The following is a 23,942-nucleotide window of genomic DNA, read 5'->3' on the forward strand; positions in this document are numbered from 1 at the left end:
TTTTCCCCAGTTAATTTATCATCCAGAGAAGCTCTTTATGAACGACATCACCTGATCATGCATAGTTTGATAAGGCCATTTCAATGCATCCGTCACAATCAATTAAGTACAACAAGGAGAAAGCTTGTGCAGAGAAGAAAAGGATGAATCTCCAGCTACCTTCACGTACAAAGTCCACTATCAACTTGGCCACGGTCTTTGGCTTCTCGACATGGGGAATGTGGCCACAATCTGGAATCATATGAAGAATAGAATTTGGTATGTCTTGACGCAACCTCTGACACACATGGTACAGTCTTAAAAGTCAGAACCGTCTTTCAATCTAGACATCTTAAATCAGCAGAGATAATGTCAACTTAAACCACTGAAGGTGGTCTCTCTCTCTCTCTCTCTCCTATATATTATATATATAGGAGAAATGTTGGCTACCAATGAAGGTAAGGAACTAATGAGTAGAAATTACTCTTTTCTTCAAAATGTTTCAATTTTTTCTAAATCAAATGTAACAGATGTGATCTACATGGTTTGTTTAGTAGGAAAGTTGTTTTGAATCATGTGATGATGACACATAATTAGTTTTTTAAAGGGTTTCAAAAATCAATGGCCTACAATGAGACAAAATTTCATAACTCAAAAGATCACGTTTTTACACCAGAAATGCAAGATCCAAGGCTTGATCCTTAGCAAACAATCCATGCTAAACACATCTATGTTAGATTGAGTTGATACAACTAGCTCATATGATTTCTAGCTCATTAGTTCCTTACCTTCATTAGTACCAAATATTTTCCACATATATATATATATATATATATATATATATATATATATATTACCTGTTATAGACTTTTTTTTCTTACTCAATCCAACAGTTGTAAAAATAACATGCATTCCCATCTCAACAAAACTATAGTTGTAACTATCCAGGACCATCAAAATGCACCCAGAGTTATGAGAGACTTTAAAAACTGTATTATTCAGTAATCTAATAAGTTTATCCTTGGGAAGCTTAGGTAGGATTCCGGTAGGCAACAACGGTGCCTGTGAATCCCTTGTTGAGTTCTCATATCATCAACCAGGCAAATGGACTTAACCTATAACATATCACAAAATAAGAATTCTTCACGTTACTCACATGTGCAAACTTCCTACTGATAATCCGGTCATCCTCTCCCCACATAATAAGTGTTTTCTGCTTTAACTGTGAAATCAGCATCAACAGCATTAGAATTGACAAGTGCAATAAAATTGAGAAACAGTTCTCTATCCAGTTACACAAGTTATTGGAACACAGCTTTCACTTGTTTAGCACAGGATTTTGAATACATGAGATCCTTTTAATTTTAGTATCAAGATTTACAAATATCGCATCGGTTCAAGGGAAGGATAAGATTCACGTGAGCAGATCCTATGTCAACCTAGAAAGCTCGGCCACAGAAGTCTAAAAAGTGTTCGAGAGGTTGTCAGCCCATGACTCAACAAGGACACCCAAACTTTTTAAAGTTTCATGGGTCCTGAATAAATTATTTCTATATCAAACCTTGGTGTTTGGCTTTAATTGTATCGTAAGGCAAAACCTTTTCAGTTCAAGGCACATAACAAGCTTTAAGCCCTAATGAGCAATCCAGGAGACATCAATTGTAACATCATTCAACCCAACTCTCCAGATCTCTGCACTCTACAGATGATACATAAAAAATGACATAAAATGCTTCAGCTCTTTGGATAAGAAACAATAAATTTCACTAATGAAGATGGAATTGGTGAGGTCAGAATTTGCTGCTGGCAGCGGATGCTACAGAAGCTACCAATATGCAATCCCTTCTTTACTTTTCCTGTGAAAATAAGTCAAGGACAAATATTTGGGAAATTCCTAAAAAGGAGAGGTCGATTTGGATTTGCTTAACCAAAGGGGTTGCACATCGTGTTGCCTCATTTTGATACAGTCAGGATACCCTTGATACTGCTGCCAGTCACTCAGCCCGATAAAAAATGTTCATGATTTCCATATGGACTTTATGTAGGTATGTAAAGGGTAGACACAAGGCAGGACCACGGTGAGGTTGATCTGGGAGGCAACCGCTTAAGACTCTCTGGGTTCAAGTTGGTCTGGTTAAGGCTAGTCAGCATTGGCCTGCTCCAGATAGGTATGAAGTTATGAAAGAAATTCAATCAAGTAAAAGCCCTCTTCTGGAAGATTTGTGTAAGTGGGTTGGAGATAATGTCTTCAGATTGAACTCCCTTATAGGTTAAAACAACCACACAAGGTTTGTATCCACCATGTAATGATTGTTAGAAATAAAGCAACAAACTAGAGAAGAAGATTGTTCTCTAGAATGAAAAACACACAGAAATAGTGCAAGAGAAGGAGAAGGCTACAAAAGGCTTCAATACATTCCAATGACTTGTCAAAATGAGGATACATGTCTGCTATATATATAGCATTCAAGCCCAACCAGAATTTAATTACATAATAAATTCCTACCATAGAAAAACTAAAAGACTATTACATTTTCAAGGAAAAGAAATAAATGGGAGAGGAACCCAAAGAGTTGCATAGAAAACTGCAAATAGCCTTAATGTAAAACGAGTTCCCAAAATGAGGGAGGAATACGAAGAGTCTAGCTTATAATTCCAACAAGCCTTAAAGTAAAATGAGTTTCCCAAAAATGAGGGAAGAATACGAAGAGTCTAGCTTATAATTCCAACAGCCCCTCTTAAGCTAGACTATAACGACACCTAATTTCTCTCTCAATTTATTGAAAGTTTCATTCTTCAATGCTTTTGTAAAGATATCAGCCACTTGGTCTTGGGTCTTGCAAAACTTGACATTGACATCTCCATCTTTGACCAAGTCTCTAATGAAATGATACTTGATTCGAATATGCTTGCTTTTGCCATGAAAAACTGGATTTTTGGTGAGTGCTATGGCTAAACTATTGTCACAAAACAAAGGAGTGCTTTCCCATTGAGGATGCTTCAGCTCATGAAGAATCCACCTTAGCCAAAGAGCTTGACAACTAGAAAGAGCCAATGAAATATACTCAGCTTCGGTTGTGGAGAGAGCAACAACAGCTTGCTTCTTCGATGCCCACAAGATTGCACCTGAGCCAATGTGAAAAACGAAACCTGAAGTGCTTTTACTATCATCTCTATTTCCACCCCAATCACTATCACAAAATCCCACCAATTTTGAATCTTTGACACATTTATAATGAATTCCATAATTGATAGTGCCACACACATATCTCAAAATTCTTTTGCCTATGTCCCAATAAGTATTAGAAGGAGATTCCATAAATCTGCTAATCATGCTGACAGCAAACATAAGATCAGGTCTTGTAGCAGTCAAGTACATAAGACTGAAATGAAATGGGGATCTTCGAAACACGAGCTTTGATTAACAAGAGCAAGTGTCAAGAATGACACTAAAGCATAACCCTTAAAAAGGGTATAACTGGAAACAAAATAAAAATAAAAAATGTATTCTTTATTGATATGAAAAACCAATTGCTTAAGAAGCATTGGAGTAAAATACAAGAGGGGCTGCACCCCTTTATATACACAGCTGAAAGAGGACTCAATAGAGCTGTTGGGCACAGTCCAACAGCTCTATTTAGAGCTGTTGGAATGTGTCAGTCCAACAGCTCTATTAAGAGCTGTTGGACTGTGTCAGTCCAACAGCTCTATTGCTAGTCAAGTCTGGACAGGACTTGACTAGCAACAGTCATTCTAGTTCAAACTGAACTAGATGACATAAAAACAAAAAATAAAAATAAAGGAAAAAAATACAGAAAAGAAAGAAATTAAAAATGTATTTATATATATATATATAATAATATAATATTATTATATATACATATATGTACAGTTTTACATTTTAACACTCCCCCTCAAACTTACGGTACAATGAGCGAAAGTTTGTCTAAGAGAAAGTGAAATCGGGGAGCAGCGAGAGGCTTTGTAAAGAAGTCTGCTAACTGATATTCTGAAGTGACATATGGCAGATCAATTATCCCGTGTAGATATTCCTCTCTGACGTAGTGACAATCCATTTCGATGTGTTTGGTGCGTTCGTGGAATGTTCTGTTACTGGCAATGTAGATCGCACTTTTGTTGTCACAACACATTTGTGAAGCCTTTGTTGCTTCAACTCCCATGTCAGCAAGCAGTCGTCGGAGCCAAACTACTTCCATGGTCGTGGTTGCCATGGCTCTGTATTCAGCTTCGGTGGATGAGAGAGATACCTTCTGCTGCTTTTTACACCTCCACGAGATTAATGATTCCCCTAAAAAGACACAAAAGCCAGTGGTTGAGTGTCTGTTATTGGGATCACCTCCCCAATCAGCATCAGTATATGCAATTAAATCAAGAGAAGAGGAGGAAGATAAGAAAAGTCCTCGTGAAAGAGAGGACTTGATGTATCTGATAATACGCATGACTGCTCCCATATGAACAGAAGTAGGAGCATGTTGAAATTGACTTGCTGTATGAACAGCATGTGCTATATCTGGTCTGGTAATGGATAGATAGGAAAGTGCCCCGACAAGCTGTCTGTAAGGAGTAGGGTCTGCAAGAAGTTCTCCATCATCAATCTTCATTTTAACATTAACAACTTCTGGAGTGTCAACTTTCTTATCATCAGTAATACCAGACCTGAAAACAATATCAAAAGCAAATTTAGTCTGAGATAATAAATATCCTCTAGGAGAATAAGCAACTTCAATGCCTAAAAAATATCTCAACAAGCCCAAATCAGTCATTTCAAAATGAGATTTAAGAAGTGTTTTGATTGTTGCAACTCCCTGTTTATCGCTTCCGGTGATGATCATATCATCCACATAGAGAAGAAGCACAATGATCCCTGCATCAGAATTCTTAATAAACAAAGCAGTGTCAGTTAAACAGAATTGAAAACCAATATCAATCATAACACGACTAAACCTATCATACCAAGCTTTTGGTGCTTGTTTAAGTCCATAAAGAGCTTTTTCTAAGCGAAGGACTTTACCCTTAGGAATACTTAGACCAGGAGGGGGTTCCATATATACTTCTTCAACTAGCTTTCCATTTAAAAAAGCATTTTTGACATCCATTTGAAAAATAGACCATTTTTTGATAGAAGCTAAGGCAATTAAGGTTCGGACAGTAGTCATACGAGCCACCGGAGCAAAGGTTTCTTCATAATCAATCCCATATTCTTGGGCATAACCTTTGGCTACTAAACGGGCTTTATATCTTTCAAGAGTACCATCACTCTTGGTTTTAATTTTATAAACCCATCGACATCCTATAGTTTTCTTCCCTGGAGGAAGATCTTGAATATTCCATGTAGAAGCCTTTTCAAGTGCATCTAATTCAGCTTTCATGGCTTCTATCCATTTGATATCATTTTTTGCTTGAAAATATGTGGATGGTTCTTCATATGAGTGAATTAATGCAATAACTGCCCTATATGTGGGTGAGAAAGACTCGTATGATACAAACTTTTCTGGAGGCCTCGAGATTCGGGATGATTGTCTAGTTGGAATGTTAGAATATTTCTCAAGTGCACATGGAGTATTAGACTCTTGTCGCCTGGAATATTGAATACTAGTATCTCTATGAACTTCTTCATTTTCAACATTAAGATCAATAATTCTGTGATCATCATCAAAGTTACAATCAAGGTCATATTCATCAGATGTTGATGTTAGATCTAGCAAAAAGGAGTACTCAGTGACGTCTTTTAATTTTCTAAAATCAAAGAAGCTCTCCTTTTCAAGAAAGGAAACATTTCTAGACACATATAGTTTATTATTTTTGAAGTCAAAACATCTATAACCTTTCTGGTTTTCAGCATATCCTAAAAAGGCACAGGGAATCGCACGAGGGGAAAGTTTATCATTTTTGTCAGTAAATATGAAACATTTGCACCCAAATATTCTTAATCTAGAGTAGTCTGGAGAAATGTTCATAAGTTTTTCAATGGGAGTGATATTTTGTAACGAAGAAGATGGCATCCTATTAATGAGATAGGTGGCAGTTAAGGCAGCTTCTGCCCAAAAGTCTTTAGGGACTTGATTTGCTATTAATAAAGTTCTAGTGGTTTCTATAATATGGCGATGTTTTCGTTCTGCCAGTCCATTTTGTTGAGGTGTATAAGGACAAGATCTTTGATGTGTGATGCCATGCAATTTAAGATAATTTTGAAAATCTGTGGATAAAAACTCTCCCCCTGAATCTGTGCGAAAAATAGTAATATCATTTTGAAACTTGTTTTTAACCATATTATGAAAAGTTTGAAAGTATGAAAATACTTCAGACTTATGTTTGAGAAAGTACATCCACGTATGTCGGGAGAAATCATCGACAAAAATAACATAGTAAACAAATCCTCCTTTAGAAATTACTGGTGCAGGACCCCAAACATCCGAGTGTATTAATTCAAGTGGTCTTGAAGAGAAAAAGGTTCTGTTCTGAAATGGTAATTTTTTCATTTTGCCGAGAATACAATCTTTACAATCAAATGATTCAGAGTTACAAAATTTCCCTAGATTTGGAAAATGTTGGATTTTGGCTATATGTGGGTGACCAAGTCTCTTATGCCACAGTTCCAACTCTATTTTTTGAATATTATAACAAAAAGCTTTCTTCGGCATTTCCAAAAAATCCATGTAATAGAGCCCTCCTTCTCTATGGCCTTCCCCAATCAGCTTGCCTGACTGGCGATCCTGTACCCAACAACCATGAGAAGAAAAAGAAATATTACACCCATAATCAGAAATTTGAGATACAGATAAAAGATTTAAATTTAATTTGGGAACATGTCTAATTTCTGGAATAAAAAATTTTTTTGTTTTATAAATTTTTTCAAAATTTCCTATTCCTTCTATTTCAAGAGAAGTCCCATCAGCAGTAAAGACCTTTGACACACTTGTTTTATTTTTAACACATTTGGATAGACTTTGATTATTTGGGGTCATATGAAAAGATGCACCAGAGTCAAGAAGCCAAGAAATTTTACCTAAATCAGAAAAAGATGAGGCTGCTGCGCCGGTTGAAGCTTCAGATGAGGAAGAGGCACCTTTGATGAGAGGCTGAAGAATCTCCATTAGTTGGGCCAGGGAAACTGGTGCATCCTGATCTTTAGGCTCCGATCCAGCAATTGCAGCTCTTTTTTCTCTCAGTTCCTTAAGTTTGGGACATTGTGGCCTGTAGTGTCCCGGTTCATGACAGTGATGACAAATAACTTTCTTCTTATCATAGTCACCATTTTGTCGGTTAAAGTGAGGAGGCCTATATGATCGAACATGATTCCCTGGTCTAGACACGGCTAAAACGGAATCATCTTCAATTTTTAAAGAACCTTTCCGGAGACGATTTTCTTCCATTGTTAACTCTTCAATAGTTTCAACAATAGAAGGAATTTTTCCCCTGTGAAGTAGGGCCGATTTAGTGGTTTCAAATTCCGGCCTTAATCCAGTGATAAACTGGTAAAAATGTTCAGCATCGAGTTGTTTCTGACGAAGCTCGATGTCTTCGGCACAATGCCACTTTGGTTCTAAAAGGGAAAGTTCTTCCCAAAGTTCGGACAACCCATTGTAATATTCACGAATAGTTTTGTCTCCTTGTGTCATCATTCGAACTTTTTCTTGGAGGTTGCACACGTGTGCAATATCTTTAAGGGAATACATATTCTTAAGGTATTCCCATGCCTTATCGGCATGATCAAATTTGGCAAGACTTGAGCATTTTTTAATGTCAACGCTATTGATAAGCCATGACATTATCTTCGCATGAGATATTCTCCATTCTTTCCATTTCTTCTCGTATGAGGCAATAGCCTTGATTTTCTCTTCTTCCGATAGAGGGACCTCTTTATCTCCCTCCTTTTTAGTAAGAGATAGCTTAGGTTCCGAATCGGAACCATCCACAATCCCCCATAAGCCTTTTCCCCATATATGGTGCTTCATGATTGAAGCCCATGTTACATAGTTCGTATCGCTTAGTTTCATAGGCATGATGGTGACTTTATCATTGTCATCCATCGATTACAAGGAGAGAAAGAATAGGGATAGAAGAGAAACAAGAAGAAAAATGAGAAAGAAAGAAAAAAAAAAAAAAACAATACAACAAGATGTGAAATCTTCTCCAATGAAGTGATAAAACACTTCTCTTCAAGTGGCGAACACTTTTGCAAACGGGCACGGAAACCGAGGCAGCTTTTCCTCAAGATTTAGTACTTCCGCGGCTCTGATACCATGAAATGAAATGGGGATCTTCGAAACACGAGCTTTGATTAACAAGAGCAAGTGTCAAGAATGACACTAAAGCATAACCCTTAAAAAGGGTATAACTGGAAACAAAATAAAAATAAAAAATGTATTCTTTATTGATATGAAAAACCAATTGCTTAAGAAGCATTGGAGTAAAATACAAGAGGGGCTGCACCCCTTTATATACACAGCTGAAAGAGGACTCAATAGAGCTGTTGGGCACAGTCCAACAGCTCTATTTAGAGCTGTTGGAATGTGTCAGTCCAACAGCTCTATTAAGAGCTGTTGGACTGTGTCAGTCCAACAGCTCTATTGCTAGTCAAGTCTGGACAGGACTTGACTAGCAACAGTCATTCTAGTTCAAACTGAACTAGATGACATAAAAACAAAAAATAAAAATAAAGGAAAAAAATACAGAAAAGAAAGAAATTAAAAATGTATTTATATATATATATATAATAATATAATATTATTATATATACATATATGTACAGTTTTACATTTTAACAAAGACTACCAACAAGGCTTCTATAGAGAGTTGCATCGATCTTTCTCTCACCATCATTTTTGCTATGTTTCAAGCCAACTTCCATGGGAGTATTAAGAGGTGTGACACCCTCCATTCTAAATTTCTTCAATATATTTTCAGCATACCTTTTTTGAGATATAAATATTCCATCTTCAGCTTGCTTTACTTCAATGCCCAGAAAAAAATGGAGAAGCCCCATGTCAGTCATTTCGAATTCGTGCATCATATCCTTCTTAAAATTTTCACACATGCTTGCACTAGTGCCGATAATTATTAAATCATCAACATATAAGCATATGACTAAGAACTCCCCTTGATTGCCTTCTTTGATGAACAAAGTATGCTCAAAAGGACACCGTTTGAAACCATTCCTCAAGAAGTATCCATCAATGCGACTATACCAAGCCCTTGGTGCTTGTTTCAGCCCATATAAAGCCTTCTTCAATCGACACACTTTGTTTTCTTCACCCTTCTTTACATAACCCGGAGGTTGATCAATATACACTTCTTCTTCAAGGAGACCATTCAAGAATGTTGATTTTACGTCCATTTGAAAGACCTTCCATTTTCTTTGAGCAGCCAAAGCTAACACCATGCGAATTATTTCAAGGCGAGCCACAGGAGCAAAGACTTCATTAAAATCAACGTCATACCTTTGCTTGTAACCTTTTACCACCAGCCGAGCTTTGCATTTTTCAACTTCTCCATTTGAGTTGAATTTTGTTTTATATACCCACTTGACGCCAATAGATTTGTGTCCATTTGGGAGCTCAGTCAACTCCCAAGTATGATTTCTTTCAATGGAGTCTATTTCTTGATTCATAGCAATTCTCCACTTCTCTTCTTGAGATGCTTCTTCATAAGTAATTGGATCGGCGTCCGCAAATAAAGCAAAATTCACCAAGTCTTCCCCAAGATTTCTTCTTGTTGTTTCATAAATTTCTTGAAGACTTCTTGTCTTCATAGGAGGAGATTCAGAACTCCTTGAAGATGAGGAAGATGGTGATAAATGTGTAGATGGAGAGGAGAGTGAAGTATCTTCATCACCACTTGGTTCATGACTCTCCTCCTTATTAATGAAATGTGAATTTTTATTTTCATTCTCGCCATCCCAATTCCAAGATTCTTCTTCACTGAATTTTACATCTCTGCTTATGATAATTTTCTTGGTGATTGGATTGTAAAGCTTATAAGCCTTTGAGCATTCACTGTACCCAACGAGGATACATTTTTCAGATTTATCTTCAAGCTTGTTCCTTCGTTCATCGGGAATATGAGAATAACATATGCTACCAAATACTTTCAAGTGAGCAACACATGGTTTTTGCCCACTCCAAGCTTCTTGAGGAGTTAGATCTTGAACACTTTTAGTGGGGGCACGATTAAGAAGATAGATAGCACATGTAACTGATTCAGCCCAGAATATGTTAGGCATACCTTTAAATTTCAACATACTTCTTGCCATCTCCATGATCGTGCGATTCTTCCTTTCCGCAACGCCGTTTTGTTGATGTGTGTACCGAGTAGTCAACTGATGACGGATGCCCTTTTTTTTCAAGAATTCCTCGAACTCATTGGACATATATTCAGCCCCACGATCAGTACGCAAGGTTTTAATAGAAAGATCACTTTGCTTTTCAACAAATGTCATAAATTGCTTAAAATATTTGAACACCTCAGATTTTTCTTTTAGAAAATAAACCCATGTCTTTCGACTGAAGTCATCAATGAATGTTAAAAAAAAACGATTACCTCTAATAGATGTGGTGCGCATAGGGCCGCATAGATCAGAATGAACCAACTCAAGTGGTTTTGATGCTCACCAAGATTTGCCACCAGGGAAAGAGTCTCTGTGATGTTTTCCAAGAACACAACCTTCACAAATTTTGTCTTGCTGATGAATGTTAGGCATGCCTCTGACCATATGTTTTTTGCATATAAGAGATAAAGAACTGAAGTTCAAATGTCCATATCGAAGATACCGCAACCATAATGGATCTTTAATAATAGTATTGAAGCAAGGAAGAGCAGCATTTTGAAATATAAATGGAAACATTTTGTTTTGAGTCATTTTCACCTCGGCTATGAGAGCATTCTTCTTGTCCTTAAATTCACATATTTCTCCTTTGAAATGAAGATCATATCCTTTTAGAATAAGTTGCCCAACACTCAAAAGATTGTGTTTGAGGCCTGGAACATAGAAAACATCGGTGACGTGCTTGCTGCCATGGTTAGTTTTAATAAGAATATCACCACGTCCCTTGACAGCAAGCCTATTATCATCACCTGTTATAACTTCAGTTTGAACCATTTCATTTAAGTCCACAAATAATTTTTTGTTTCCAGTCATGTGGTTACTACAACCACTATCAATATACCATACTTCATCATGTGTTTCTTCTTTGGTATCACAAGCAAGAAAGAGAATATCATCATCAAGAATTTTATTTTTCTCATACATGAAAGTTACCTCCTTTTGGTTTTCTTCTGCCAATCGCTTTCTACAAAACTTTATGGTGTGACCATACTTCTGACAATGAAAGCATTGAACTTGTGAGAGAGAGCGACCACGACCTCGACCTCTACCTTGACCTCTTCCTCGCACAGAATAAGATGAATCACAATCATCTTCTTTCGTTTCTTGATTTCTACCACCTCCATATCCTCTTCCTCTTCCTCTTCGTCCTCGAGCACCACCACGAATAGAGAGTTGTGTCTGAAAAGCTTGTTCGATTGGAGGAGAATCAAATTGCTTTATACGAAGTTCATGAGATTGAAGTGATCCCATTAAACTATCAATGGACAAGGTGGATAAGTCTTTCGATTCTTCTATAGCAACAACAATATGTTCAAACTTGCGAGTTAAGCTCCTCAATATTTTTTCAACAACTCTTTGATCTTCAAGTTTTTCACCATTTACTCGCATTTGATTAACAATGGAGAAGACTCGATTGAAAAAAGCTTCAATCGTTTCAGATTCCTTCATTCTTAAAGAATCAAATTCACTTCTTAGAGTTTGTAGTCTCACCATTTTTACCTTGTCTTCTCCTTTGTATGTTGTATAGAGAGTATCCCATGCTACCTTTGCCGACTCCGCCGAGGATATCCTTTCGAAAATGGCTTCATCAACAACTTGATAAATATAGAACAAAGTCTTATTGTTCTTCTTCCGGTTTTCCTTCAACTCAGTTTGTTGTCGTTGAGTGATGCCCTCCACATTGTCCATCTCATCGAAGCCACTTTCAACGATGTCCCATAGATCTTGAGAACCAAAGAATGCCTTCATTTGAATACTCCACTTATTATAATTTTTTCCAGCAAAGCAAGGAACTTGTGGTTGCACCATATTGTTGGAAGTCATCCTAGCTCTGATACCACTATGTTGAAAATAAAGCAACAAACTAGAGAAGAAGATTGTTCTCTAGAATGAAAAACACACAGAAATGGTGCAAGAGAAGGAGAAGGCTACAAAAGGCTTAAATACATTCCAATGACTTGTCAAAATGAGGATACATGGCTGCTATATATATAGCATTCAAGCCCAACCAGAATTTAATTACATAATAAATTCCTACATAGAAAAACTAAAAGACTATTACATTTTCAAGGAAAAGAAATAAATGGGAGAGGAACCCAAAGAGTTGCATAGAAAATTGCAAATAGCCTTAATGTAAAACAAGTTCCCAAAATGAGGGAGGAATACGAAGAGTCTAGCTTATAATTCCAACAAGCCTTAAAGTAAAATGAGTTTCCCAAAAATGAGGGAGGAATACGAAGAGTCTAGCTTATAATTCCAACAATGATAATCTTATCTGGTTAACGTGGTTGAGTCCAAGCCTGATCTTTACTGTGTTGGAATTTGGTCAAGCGGCTAAACCAAACCCATTAATAGTGTTACTTATGAAATATCATTTGATAATATCCACAAATACATCAGAAAATGATTCATCTAACAAAGATTTTAACTATACCTGATTAATATGAGCAGTAACATTATAGCCACCACTAAGCATGAAATCAACAGTTGCATCTTCCCACCAAGGAAGTAAGCAATGCAGGCGTCCCACCTGATGAAGGAAAAAATTACATAAACAAATGGAAATATTCATCATAATGCACTTTTAACATTAGACATGCAAAATGTTGCAAGTTCAAAACAGTATATGGGTCATGTCTTTCTGTTGAAAGCTTCTTGAGAAGTGCCTGGCAGAAGTGCTTATATGTCCACTAGTATGTATCTGACATATCTATTTGCTAATTATTGTTTACCTGTATGGATCTTAGCATAAATATATCACAAATGTAGATAAATGCTTACAGTTGTTCTATCAACAATAGTTGAGAGTGAACTGCTGTTGAAGGTTCCCAGACTAGCAATCAACCTCAATGTCATGCTCTTTAATAAGGAAACCTAAAGAAAAAATTTATCTCATAAGTAGCAAGGTTCAGAAACATTATACCGATACAGTAACATAACATAAAATAACATTGACAGGGGGAAGCACTCTGGAACTAAGTAGAAATTTCAAATGCTAGCCGTATTTGAAATAAATGATGTCCACATACAATTTGAATCAGCTCACCATGCATAATCTATGATTTATTTACCTTTGAGAAGAGCTGAACAATTTGGAAAGAAAAAATCAGGAACATAATTATAAGATATCCCAGGATACACACGACAGATGACTTGGCATGAACAGAAGATAATAAACCAAATTAATAATCAAGACATGCACCTACTAAGTACTAACAAAAGAATAACAAAAGTGCAAATATGGGAAGCCAAAATACATAGCAATGAGAACACTGGACACATGCCAAATTATACATTTCCTCCTCAGCAAAATATGAAACCCTAAGAACAATCACATCATTATATAAAATAATATTAGATCATTCCAACTAACATGAACAATGAGATTGACCTACTAGAGCATGGCAGCAAAGGCCACAATTAACAATACGTGCTAATTGATAAATTTGCTTATGAACTGACATGTTCTGCTGAAAGTATGAGAAAGAGCAAGGGGAAAGGAGAGAGCTTTCAGAAATCGGCAGCCACTGTTAACTTGATGGCTGCGGTAAGGTTTCATTAGTCTTAATAGGGTTACAATAATTTACACATGGACAAAAATGCCCTGTATTAGTAACACATATTACATTAAGATACAAAACCCGTGAATGGATATGGATCCTTTATTGGATGGATCCATATCCAGTCCATATTCTAATACCCTCTCTCAAGTTGTGCATGAGAGTGAACCATGTGCAACTTGTTCTTCAGATACCAGAAATGGTGACTTGTAAGACCTTTTGTAAACATATCGGCAATTTGGTCTTCTGAAGGCACATAAACTGGTTCAATCTCTTTGTCTGCTATCTTTTGTCTGATGAAATGTTGATCAATCTCAATATGCTTAGTCCGACTGTGATGAATATGATTGAATGCAATTTGTATAACACTTCTATTATCATACATAAGTGTCGAATTTGAGATATCCTCTCCCATCTCTGTAAGTAGATGCATGTCATAGATCTATATTATGCCTTTGTGCCAGATCTTGCTACAACCTTCTGTTTTTTACTACTCCATAAGACAAGATTTCTCCCAATGAAAACACAGTATCTTGTAACAGACCTCCTCTCATCTGGATCCCCTGCCCAGTTTGCATCTGTATAGGCCGGTATGTTATGTTTTGGTGACTTCCATGAAGATTGAACATATGTGAGTCCATCACCCACCGTTCCTTTTAGATAGCGAAGGATGCATTTGACAACATCCATGTGAACAGTCTTTGGTTCATGCATGAATATACTTGATTAACAGAATATACAACGTCTGGTCTAGTAAAAGTAAGATATTGTAACATACCCACTAAACTGTGATACTTGACTGCATCAGGATATAACTCACTATCGCAAATACTGAGCTTTTGGTTGCCAACACTGGGTGTGGGTAGAGGTTTACAATCTGTCATTCCTGCTTTAGCCAGAAGATCAAGAGTGTATTTGTGTTGAGTTAATGACATTTTTTCATCTTGTTTGTCCACCTCTACACCAAGAAAATATCTTAGTTCCCCAAGGTCTTTCATTTTGAACCACATACTCAATAAAACTTTAATTCGTTGAATGTGGTATGGAGCATTACCAGTGATCACAATATCATCAACATATATGAGTAAGAAAACCATAGTGGTACCATTCCTGTATATAAATAGAGAATGATCTATTTGGGAACGAAAGAAACCATGCTTCTGAATTTCTAAGGAGAAGCTTTCAAACCATGACCTGGAAGCTTGCTTCAAACCATACAAAGCTCTGGTTAATTTGCATACATATTCTTTTGGGTCTCCCTCTGCATAACCTTGAGGTTGCTCCATGTAGACCTCTTCCTTTAAATTCCCATGAAGGAATGCATTTTTAACATCAAGCTGACTAAGGATCCAGCCATGTTCAATTGTCAGGCCAAGTATAATGCGAATATTTTCCATTTTCACCACTGGGCTGAATGTCTTATCGTAATCCTGACCATATTCTTGAGTGAAACCCTTGGCTACAAGACGTGTCTTGTACCGTTCAATGCTACCATTTGGTTTATATTTAATTTTATATACCCATTTGGAACCAACAACATTCTTATCTGGAGGACAGCCAACTATCTCCCATGTTTGACACTCATGAAGTGCCTCGATCTCCTCATTCATCGCTTCAATCCATTTATTGGATTGGATAGCTTGATAAAAACCAAGTGGTTCATCGTGTTTTTCAATCTTGGATAGAAAAATTTGAAAGTTCATAGAAAAGTTGTCATAACTAACTCACTTTTCAATAGGATGCCTTATCCTGCCTGATCTTCTTGGTGCTTCTCTGTTATCAGACAATGCAACGTGTTCTTCAGCAGGTACATTTGTATGCTCTCTGGGTATCCTGGTATACATATTGCATTTGTATCTCAGACATTCTGTTTGTGATGCATCATCTGAAACCGTCTCACCATGTATGCTTTCAGGGTTCAAAATAGTATGTTCGGCAATATGTGAAATAAGTTCAACACTAAGCCATGGATCATACCAATTAGCAACTGCATCAATATGTTCACAATTGACGTCTGCTTCTTTTCCTAGAAAACTATTTTCATCAAAAACAACATTTCTGGAAATTCTAATTTTCTTATTGGCAGGATCATAGCACCTGTAACCCTTGTGTTCATCTGCATAACCTATAAATTGGCATATAGAAGCCTTGTCCTGAAATTTGGTTCTCATGGATTTATCAATGTGTACATAACATGTGCATCCAAAAACTCATAAATTATCATAATCAGGATGTAAACCAAATAGAACATAATAAGGAGACTGATCTTCAAGAATGGGCATAGTAAGACGATACATCACATAAGTAGCAGTATGAAAAGCTTCTGTCCAAAGACTAATAGGCAGGTTACAACCATGTATCATACTCATTGCACTCTCCATAATATGTCTATGTTTACGTTCGGCGATTCCATTTTGTTGTGGAGTGTTCGGGCAAGAAACTCTACGTTGTATCCCATTATCTTGGAGAAAGTCTAAAAGTTTTTTGGAGGAATACTCACCACCTCCATCACATTGGAGAATTTGAATATTTTGGGAGAATTGAGTTTTAACGTAGGCATGAAAATGACGGAAAATAAGAAAAACTTTTGATTTATGCTTCATAAGGAATATCCAGGTAAATCGAGAGAAACTGTCAATAAAGGATACATAATATTTTCTTCCAGAAGAGGAATGATTGGGGGCGGGGCCCCAAACATTAGCACATATTATTTCAAAAGACATGAAAGCTCTTTTATTTATTTGATGAAAGGGAAGTACATGACTCTTGCAGACCTCACAACTGGGACACACTTTGTCCTTCAGTAATGAAGGTGAGACAGACTCTGAAAGAAAACCATTGGACACTAATTTTTCAATAAAGACTCGACTACAATGACCAAGACGGGAATGCCAAAGATCTGGCTTATTGCATTTGGATATACTCAGAATACTTTTAGAGACATGATCGAACTTTGGCTTCAGGACACTGGAGGCTAGATCTTCATTGAAAATATACATGTTTTCACGCCGCTCTCCTTTAGTGAACGTCTCCTTCGTTTGAAGATCCTTAACAAAGACAAAGGTAGGAGTAAATTCCGTAGATGAATTTGTACAATCAACAAGCTTAGAAACAAAGACAATGTTTTTCTTTATATTTGGTGCATGAACAACATTAGATAGAGGAATGGATGAAGACTCAAATAAAGGAATAAGGACATTGCCTACGTTCGAAATAGGGTGGTGAGTCCCATCTTCAGTTATAATATTAGACTTACCAAAATATGGGGTCAAAGTAGAGAACTTACCTGCATTGCAGGTGACATGAGCTGCTGCCCAGAGTCCACATACCATATTCCATCATTATTCTGTTTCAAGTTCAAGTCGGCCATTGCAGACAAGAGAAGATCCTTAGCATCATCACTGACCCGGAAGGTACCTGCAGTTCCTGATGTGACAACATTTCTTTGGTTTTGCATTTTGTTCCGATTTTGAGGGTTGAACCAGCAGTTAGATTTGATATGACCATGTTTGTTTCACTGGTAACATGTAGGAACACTCATTGAAGGACCGACAGTGAAATTTGGCATAGGTAGCAACCCACGTCCACCTTAGATTTGTGCTCCTCTACCACCCCCCCTCTATAGGGGATATCTCCTTGTGTACGATCAACAGTCATGCCTGTGGCAAGAACATCATGCGTAGATGATTGCCCTGCTGAAGCATCCGACATGCCTTTCAAAGACATCTCGTATTGAAACAATTTAGCACGTAAATCCTCAAAACTGGGCAACGTGGGCAGACACGATAAAGAAGTTACAAGAACATGATACTCAGCCCCCAAAACACTCAGCGTCTGTTGCACTTTCTCTTTATCTGACATTGGATATCCGACAATTGCTAATTGATCTATGATGCTTTTGACTTGATTTAAAAATTCAATAATGCTCATTGACTCCTTTTTTTTAAAAGCTGGAATTCACGCTTGAGAAACAACACCTTAGCCTCTGATATCTGAGAGCAGGTCTGAGCTAGAATCTCCCACAATACTTTAACTGTGCAATCATCAGGAATGGAAACCAATACCTCTTGTGATAATGTGGAAGTGATATACGCGACGAGAGCCTGATCGCGCTTCATCCAGACAACAAATGCAGGGTTGCAAATAATGTTCGACAATCCTCCTTCCTCTTTTGCTTTTTGAGTGATGAACTCTGAAGGTGCTGAAATTGAGCCGTCCAAATGACCTGAAAGATCTTGACTTCAAATGAAAGGGGTAATCTGCCTTTTCCAAGTCAAATAGTTATTTGTATTTAGTTTTTCTTAGACTAGCTATCCCAAGAAAATTAGAAGAAAGACCAGAGTTGATAGAAATATCCATTTGCAGACTTAGGAAATTAATACTTGAAATTAAGAGGAATCAAAGACAAGAACAATGACTCTGAAAATAAATCTGAAATTGAATCAGTGAAGGAAGCTCAACGTGACTGATTTCAGATTGAGTATATGGCCAAAAGGAAGAAAATGTGAAATAAGGGGAGTAGAGGCAGTCAGTCGGCTGTGATAGAAAGAATGAAGACAGACGGTGGATGAAGGAGAAAAAACTTACACGATAGATTTTATAGTAAATCTAGTTGCTGATTTTAGACCAGTACGAAGAAGGAGAATAGAGATGTTCACGGCAGATTTTTAACGACGGCAGATCTGAATTTTATTTCAGACCTATCGAAAATACATAGCAGATCTGAATGCGTTTCAGATCTGCGATAAGAGTATATCTGAAGGTAAGGGAACGACAAAAGATCTGAATTTTATTTCAGATCTATTAAAAACAGACAGCAGATCTGAAAATATTTCAGATCTGCGACAGGAATCCACAGTAGACAAAGATAAAAGAATAAGTAGAAGGCAACAGGAGATGATGGCGACAGAAAGAAATAGGCTAAAGAAGAAGGGAGAAGAACGTGACTTGTTGACGGCAAGGAGAAGTTGACTTTCACGTCGACTGAGCAAGCCTGTCACACCCAGAAGTTCCGCTGCTTGTTGACGGCAAGGAGAAGTCGATTTTCACGTCGATTGAGCAAAGCCTTTCACGCCCAGAAGATCCGCTGCTCTAATACCATGATAAATTTGCTTATGAAGTGACGTGTTCTACTGAAAGTATGAGAAAGAGCAAGGGGAAAGGAGAGAGCTTTCAGAAATCGGCAGCCACTGTTAACTTGATGGGTTGACAGGGGAGGGGCCGAGCCCCTCCCCCATCTGGCTCTTTTTTTGGGTCGACAGGGGAGGGGTCGAGCCCCTCCCCCATCTGGCTCTTTTTTTGGGTCGACAAGGGAGGGGTCGAGCCCCTCCCCCATCTGGGTTTTTTTTTGGGTCAACAGGGGAGGGGTCGAGCCCCTCCCCCTCTAGCTCTTTTTTTGGCTCGACAGGGGAGGGGTCGAGCCCCTCCCCCCTCTGGCTCTCTTTTTGGGTCGGCAGGGTAGGGGCTGAGCCCCCCCCCCCTGCTTCCTTTGTTTTCAGCAAAGGAGGGGCCGAGGCCCCCTCGCTCTCGCTCTCTTGTTGGGTTGGCAGGGGAGGGGCTGAGCCCCCCCTTCTCCCTGTGTTTTCGAATTGATTTGAAAATTTTAATATATTTTTTTTTTGTGTTTTCAAGATAAAAATAACGGATAAAGGGAAAGGACTTGCGTCATCCTCATCCCAACATGTGAGTTTTGCTGCTAGTTTTGCTGATAGTTGCAGTGGGATTGATGATATGGGGCCACTATGGGTACATGTAGATAAACTTGCAAAAACTGGAGAAGGAGGTGGTGGAAACAAGATATTTCGATGCAAGCTCTGCGAAAGAGATTTTGTTGGGTCTTACACAAGTGTGAAGGCTCATTTGTTGAAGATACCAGGACATGGCATTTCAGCTTGCAGAAAAGTTGATGAGGCAATGCGAAGACAATACAAGAAAATACAAGAAGAATATGAGAAGAGAAAGGCAATGGCCGATTCTTCTGCAGTCAGTGTGCCATTTGCAAGCCACCAAGAAGATGCTGAAAAAAAAAGAAAAGTCAATGTAGGAGGTAGAGGAACGATACAAGCAACATTCAATACATATGGAAGAGAAGAATTGGATAGAAAAGTTGGGAGGTATTTTTATTCTGGTTCACTCCCATTTAATACGGCTAGAAATCCTTATTGAAAGGATTTAGTAACATCCTTGGCAAATTGTAATTTGAGTGGTTATGTGCCTCCAAGTTCAGAAAAAATACAAATCATACTTCTTGCAGAAGAGAGGGCAAATGTGGAGAGGTTACTAGAGATTAAAAAATATTCATGGGAGCAAAATAGAGTTTCTATTGTGTCTGATGGATGGACAGATATTCAAAGGCGTCCATTAATCAATTTCATTGCTTGTTCGCTCAGTGACCCAATATTCTTGAAAGCAGTTAATGCATCTAGGGAATATAAAAATACAGAGTATTCGAAAGGATTGTTTATAGAAGTGATAAAAGAAGTGAGTGATCAGAAAGTGGTACAAATCATTACAGACAACGCTCCAGTTTGTAGAAGTGCAGCGTTGAGTTTAGAGAGTGAGTACCCTCATATTTTTTGAACTCCCTGTGTAGCACACAACTTAAATCTAGCCCTAAAGAGCATCTACAACCCCAAAAAAGAAGAAAATTCACAAGCATATGCTATATGTTCATGGATTGAAGATTTAGAAAGAAATGTCAAAAGCATTAGGAATTTTGTTATTAACCACCATCGTGATAATGCTATATTTAATAGGCATTCTGATTTGAAATTGTTGAAGGTCGCTGAAACACGTTTTGCGTCCATCATTGTGATGATGAGGATGATTAAAAGAGTGAAGAATGCTTTGATTAACATGGTGAATGATGAAAATTGGACATTCTATCATGCTGATGATGATATCAAGGCTCAAGAAATTAAGAAATTCATTATTGATGATGAGTTTTGGGACAGAGTGATATACTTCCATCAATTTACGCAACCTATTTGAGAAATGTTAAGAGAAGTTGATAAGGACGAGCCCATGCTTCACAGAGTTTATGAAATGTGGGATAATATGATTGAAAAAATACAAGCTATAGTTTTCATGCATGAAGAAAAAAATCCTGCATTGGATGATTCAGATTTTTTTAATCATATTCATTCAATTTTAGTCAGAAGATGGGATAAGAGCAACACTCCTTTGCATTGCATGACACATTCTCTTAATCCAAAATATTATGCAAATAAGTGGCGGGCTGGTGGTATTGGTCATGTCCCTCCAAATTTAGACCCAGAGTTATCAAGACATAGAAATATGTGTATGACAAGACTTTTTCTAGAAGCATATCTTCTACATCAAGTCACACAAGAGTTTGGAAAATTTTCATCTTTGAGATTATATGGACCGGCATTATTCGCGAGAGAAGAAGATAATATAGATCCTATCACATGGTGGTCAACATTTGGATCAGAAACACCTCTTCTACAACGTCTTGCATTAAGATTGCTATCGCAGTCTGCTAGTTCATCTTGTTGTGAAAGAAATTGAAGCACATATTCTCAAATCCACAACATAAAGAAAAACAAACTCACCAGCAAGCGTGCAGAGGATTTAGTATATGTTCATTCAAATCTTCGATTACTTTCGCGAAGCAATGATGAATACAGGTACTAATTTGCTCTCTTAGTTATTTGATTATTTCTTAGTTTTCATTTAAATATACTTGTATTGTATTTATCATTTTCAAATTAGGTTTATAACGCAGACAAGGAACATCCAAATTTTGGGATGTAAACCCAAAAGAGTGTGACTTCGAGGGAGAACATGGATTTAGCTGAGCCCAGTATTTCTTTTAATGATGCATTTGATAATGAAGAAGAAAATTATTAACATCGATTACTTCATCAGGATATACTTTGGTATGTAATTTAGTTCTTTTATACAATACTTATTTGATTGATATTTAGGTCGATTTATGTAATTGCTTTACTTATTTGATTGATAATTTGATATTTAGGTTGATATACTGCATGCATGATGAATCATATTATGACAATGTTTACTATTAAATGTTAAACTGTTAAAACTTCAAAATTATATATATATATATATAATTTTTTTTTACATTTTTGCCCCTGCCGCACCCCCGCACCCGGGTTTTTTGGAAGTGCCACATCCACGCACCCGCACCCGCACCCGCACCCGCACCCGCACCCGCACCCATGTGACATAGGTTACAATAATTTACACATGGACAAAAGTGTCCAGTATTAGTAACACAAATTACATTAAAATACAAAACCCGTGAATGGATATGGATCCTTTATTGGATGGATCCATATCCAGTCCATATTATAATAATGTATCAACTGATAGAAGCTCCAAAAGGTTAACAGTGGATGAGCCTCCCTTGACCAGTGTGTCTATTCCCAGGAGGAACTTTCACAGAATATTTTCTTTTCATTTTTCTTTTCTTTTTCTATTCTATTATTAACATGAGTTTTGCTAAAAAAGTAACAGACTGTTGCAATTTTCTAAACTGGGTTTATCTGAGTTAACAATAAAATCATGGCCAAGAATTTTTTTTGTCTTTGGGCTGGTGAAGAGAGTCCTCACTGCCCACACCTAATGGCCTTGCCTAACCCTATTGTAACTCATTGTTTCCTCTTCAGCAAGACTCTGTCTCTCAAAAATGGCAAAGAAAAGGCAGCATGACTGCTTCAAATAAATGACTAAGTAAATATTTTATGGTTTTACAAAATGAAAGTAGGAATCAAAACACATAGCTAGAACTTAGCCCAGTAACAGTATAGAACAAAGTTTGCATCTAAGTACCTGCAACATGTGTAGACTGAATAGAATAGCAAATTACGTTAAAAAGACCTGCAAATGTGGTTCTTAAAAATGGATGTAGAAATAAAAGGAAAGTGTATTACACAGTTCATGGAAGTAAAATAATTGAAAAAAGAAACTGTGATAGAAACAAAATCATCATTGGTTTCTTTATCTATCCTGCAATAGAAGAACATCATAAAAATTATGTGCAGAAATTATCAGGGAAAACAGCCATGAAATTACAGTTGGATATCGGACATTTAGTATAAAGGATATAAGGAAATTATAATGCTTAACATGTCTCACCCCAGCATATGCCATAGATCTTGGTAGTCTGGAAAGATGTCCTGTACCTTCTGCATATACACTTGCATCAATTAAGACCAACTCGGACACCTGTGTAAAACAACAAGACACCATAAGTTCATTTTGAACATTGGACGCCATGTAACAAGAAAATCAAACTTATGATTATGTGCAAGAACATTATTCACCTAAATACTTGAGCCCTCCTAGAAAATCATACACTTAAACTAAACTTCTTTCGCAGAAGCTCATGTTTTCTGTGTGGGTTTGCTCAAGGGATAAAGATTAATAAAGTACTATATGCTAAAATCCTGTACACACACATTTTTTGCTAGCTACAGGTAAAGATCTTTGTAGTTAATGACCTCAGTAAACACATCATCGGACAGGTTTTGGGAACAAAAGATGAAGGATAAGAATATGATTGATCACAAAGAAACAGATCTATATAATGGATTCCTTACAACTTCAGGATAGGCGACTGCAAAATCAATTGCAACAGCAGCACCAAGACTTGCACCGACTAGCAGCATCGGCCTTTTTACGTATGATCTCCAAAACTGCAATTATAATACATTGAGTAATATTTCAGGCACATTGTTACATTTGGGAAGTTCAGTCATAAGCAATTGTAATTTTTTTCATGTGTTAAAATGAAATTGAGGGCCTTAGAAGTTAGATTTTTATGATAAATAATAATGTCACATGATTTTGGTTTTGTTGTTTTCATTGCTGCTTGTGCTGCTGCTGTTGATTTTATTTTTACTATGATGGTGTGAATCAAATATTAACAAAATTCAAGAAAAGAACAAACACTGAAAGCTGGCATAAGGGATTACCTGCCAAAAATAACACAAACAATAAAAAGAAGCTCTTATTTGTTATCCAGCCCAATATGCATTACAGTTTCCATTAGATATGTTGTTGTTTAGGTC

General features: G+C 37.1%; 2 protein-coding genes across 3 annotated transcripts in view; one reads left to right on the forward strand and one right to left on the reverse strand.

The window, feature by feature from the left end:
- The window catches only part of LOC149837700 (PLASMODESMATA CALLOSE-BINDING PROTEIN 2-like), a 27,156-nt gene extending 24,872 nt beyond the window's left edge, over window positions 1–2,284 (forward strand). Inside the window, exon 5 of the transcript XR_016431919.1 lies at window positions 2,025–2,284. The gene's annotated coding sequence lies outside the window, so the exon portion shown is untranslated. The remainder of the gene's footprint in view (window positions 1–2,024) is intronic.
- The window catches only part of LOC149837701 (alpha/beta hydrolase domain-containing protein VTE7-like), a 24,088-nt gene extending 274 nt beyond the window's left edge, over window positions 1–23,814 (reverse strand). The window contains exons 1-5 of one of the 2 annotated variants that reach the window (XM_090006181.1): window positions 23,008–23,814; window positions 13,106–13,198; window positions 12,759–12,854; window positions 1,136–1,201; window positions 160–277 (exon numbers count right to left, since the gene is read on the reverse strand). In XM_090006181.1, the coding sequence (XP_089862307.1) occupies window positions 160–277; window positions 1,136–1,201; window positions 12,759–12,854; window positions 13,106–13,198; window positions 23,008–23,148 (514 nt within the window). In that variant the 5' untranslated portion in view covers window positions 23,149–23,814. Of the gene's footprint in view, window positions 1–39; window positions 278–1,135; window positions 1,202–12,758; window positions 12,855–13,105; window positions 13,199–23,007 lie in introns of those variants that run through there. The other variant, XM_090006180.1, reaches the window with a different exon arrangement.
- Window positions 23,815–23,942: the final 128 nt, after the last annotated feature.

Source organism: Nuphar pumila, chromosome 5 (genome assembly GCF_984573655.1).
Source record: "Nuphar pumila chromosome 5, dmNupPumi1.hap1.1, whole genome shotgun sequence".
In the NCBI taxonomy this organism is placed as follows: Eukaryota; Viridiplantae; Streptophyta; class Magnoliopsida; order Nymphaeales; family Nymphaeaceae; genus Nuphar; species Nuphar pumila.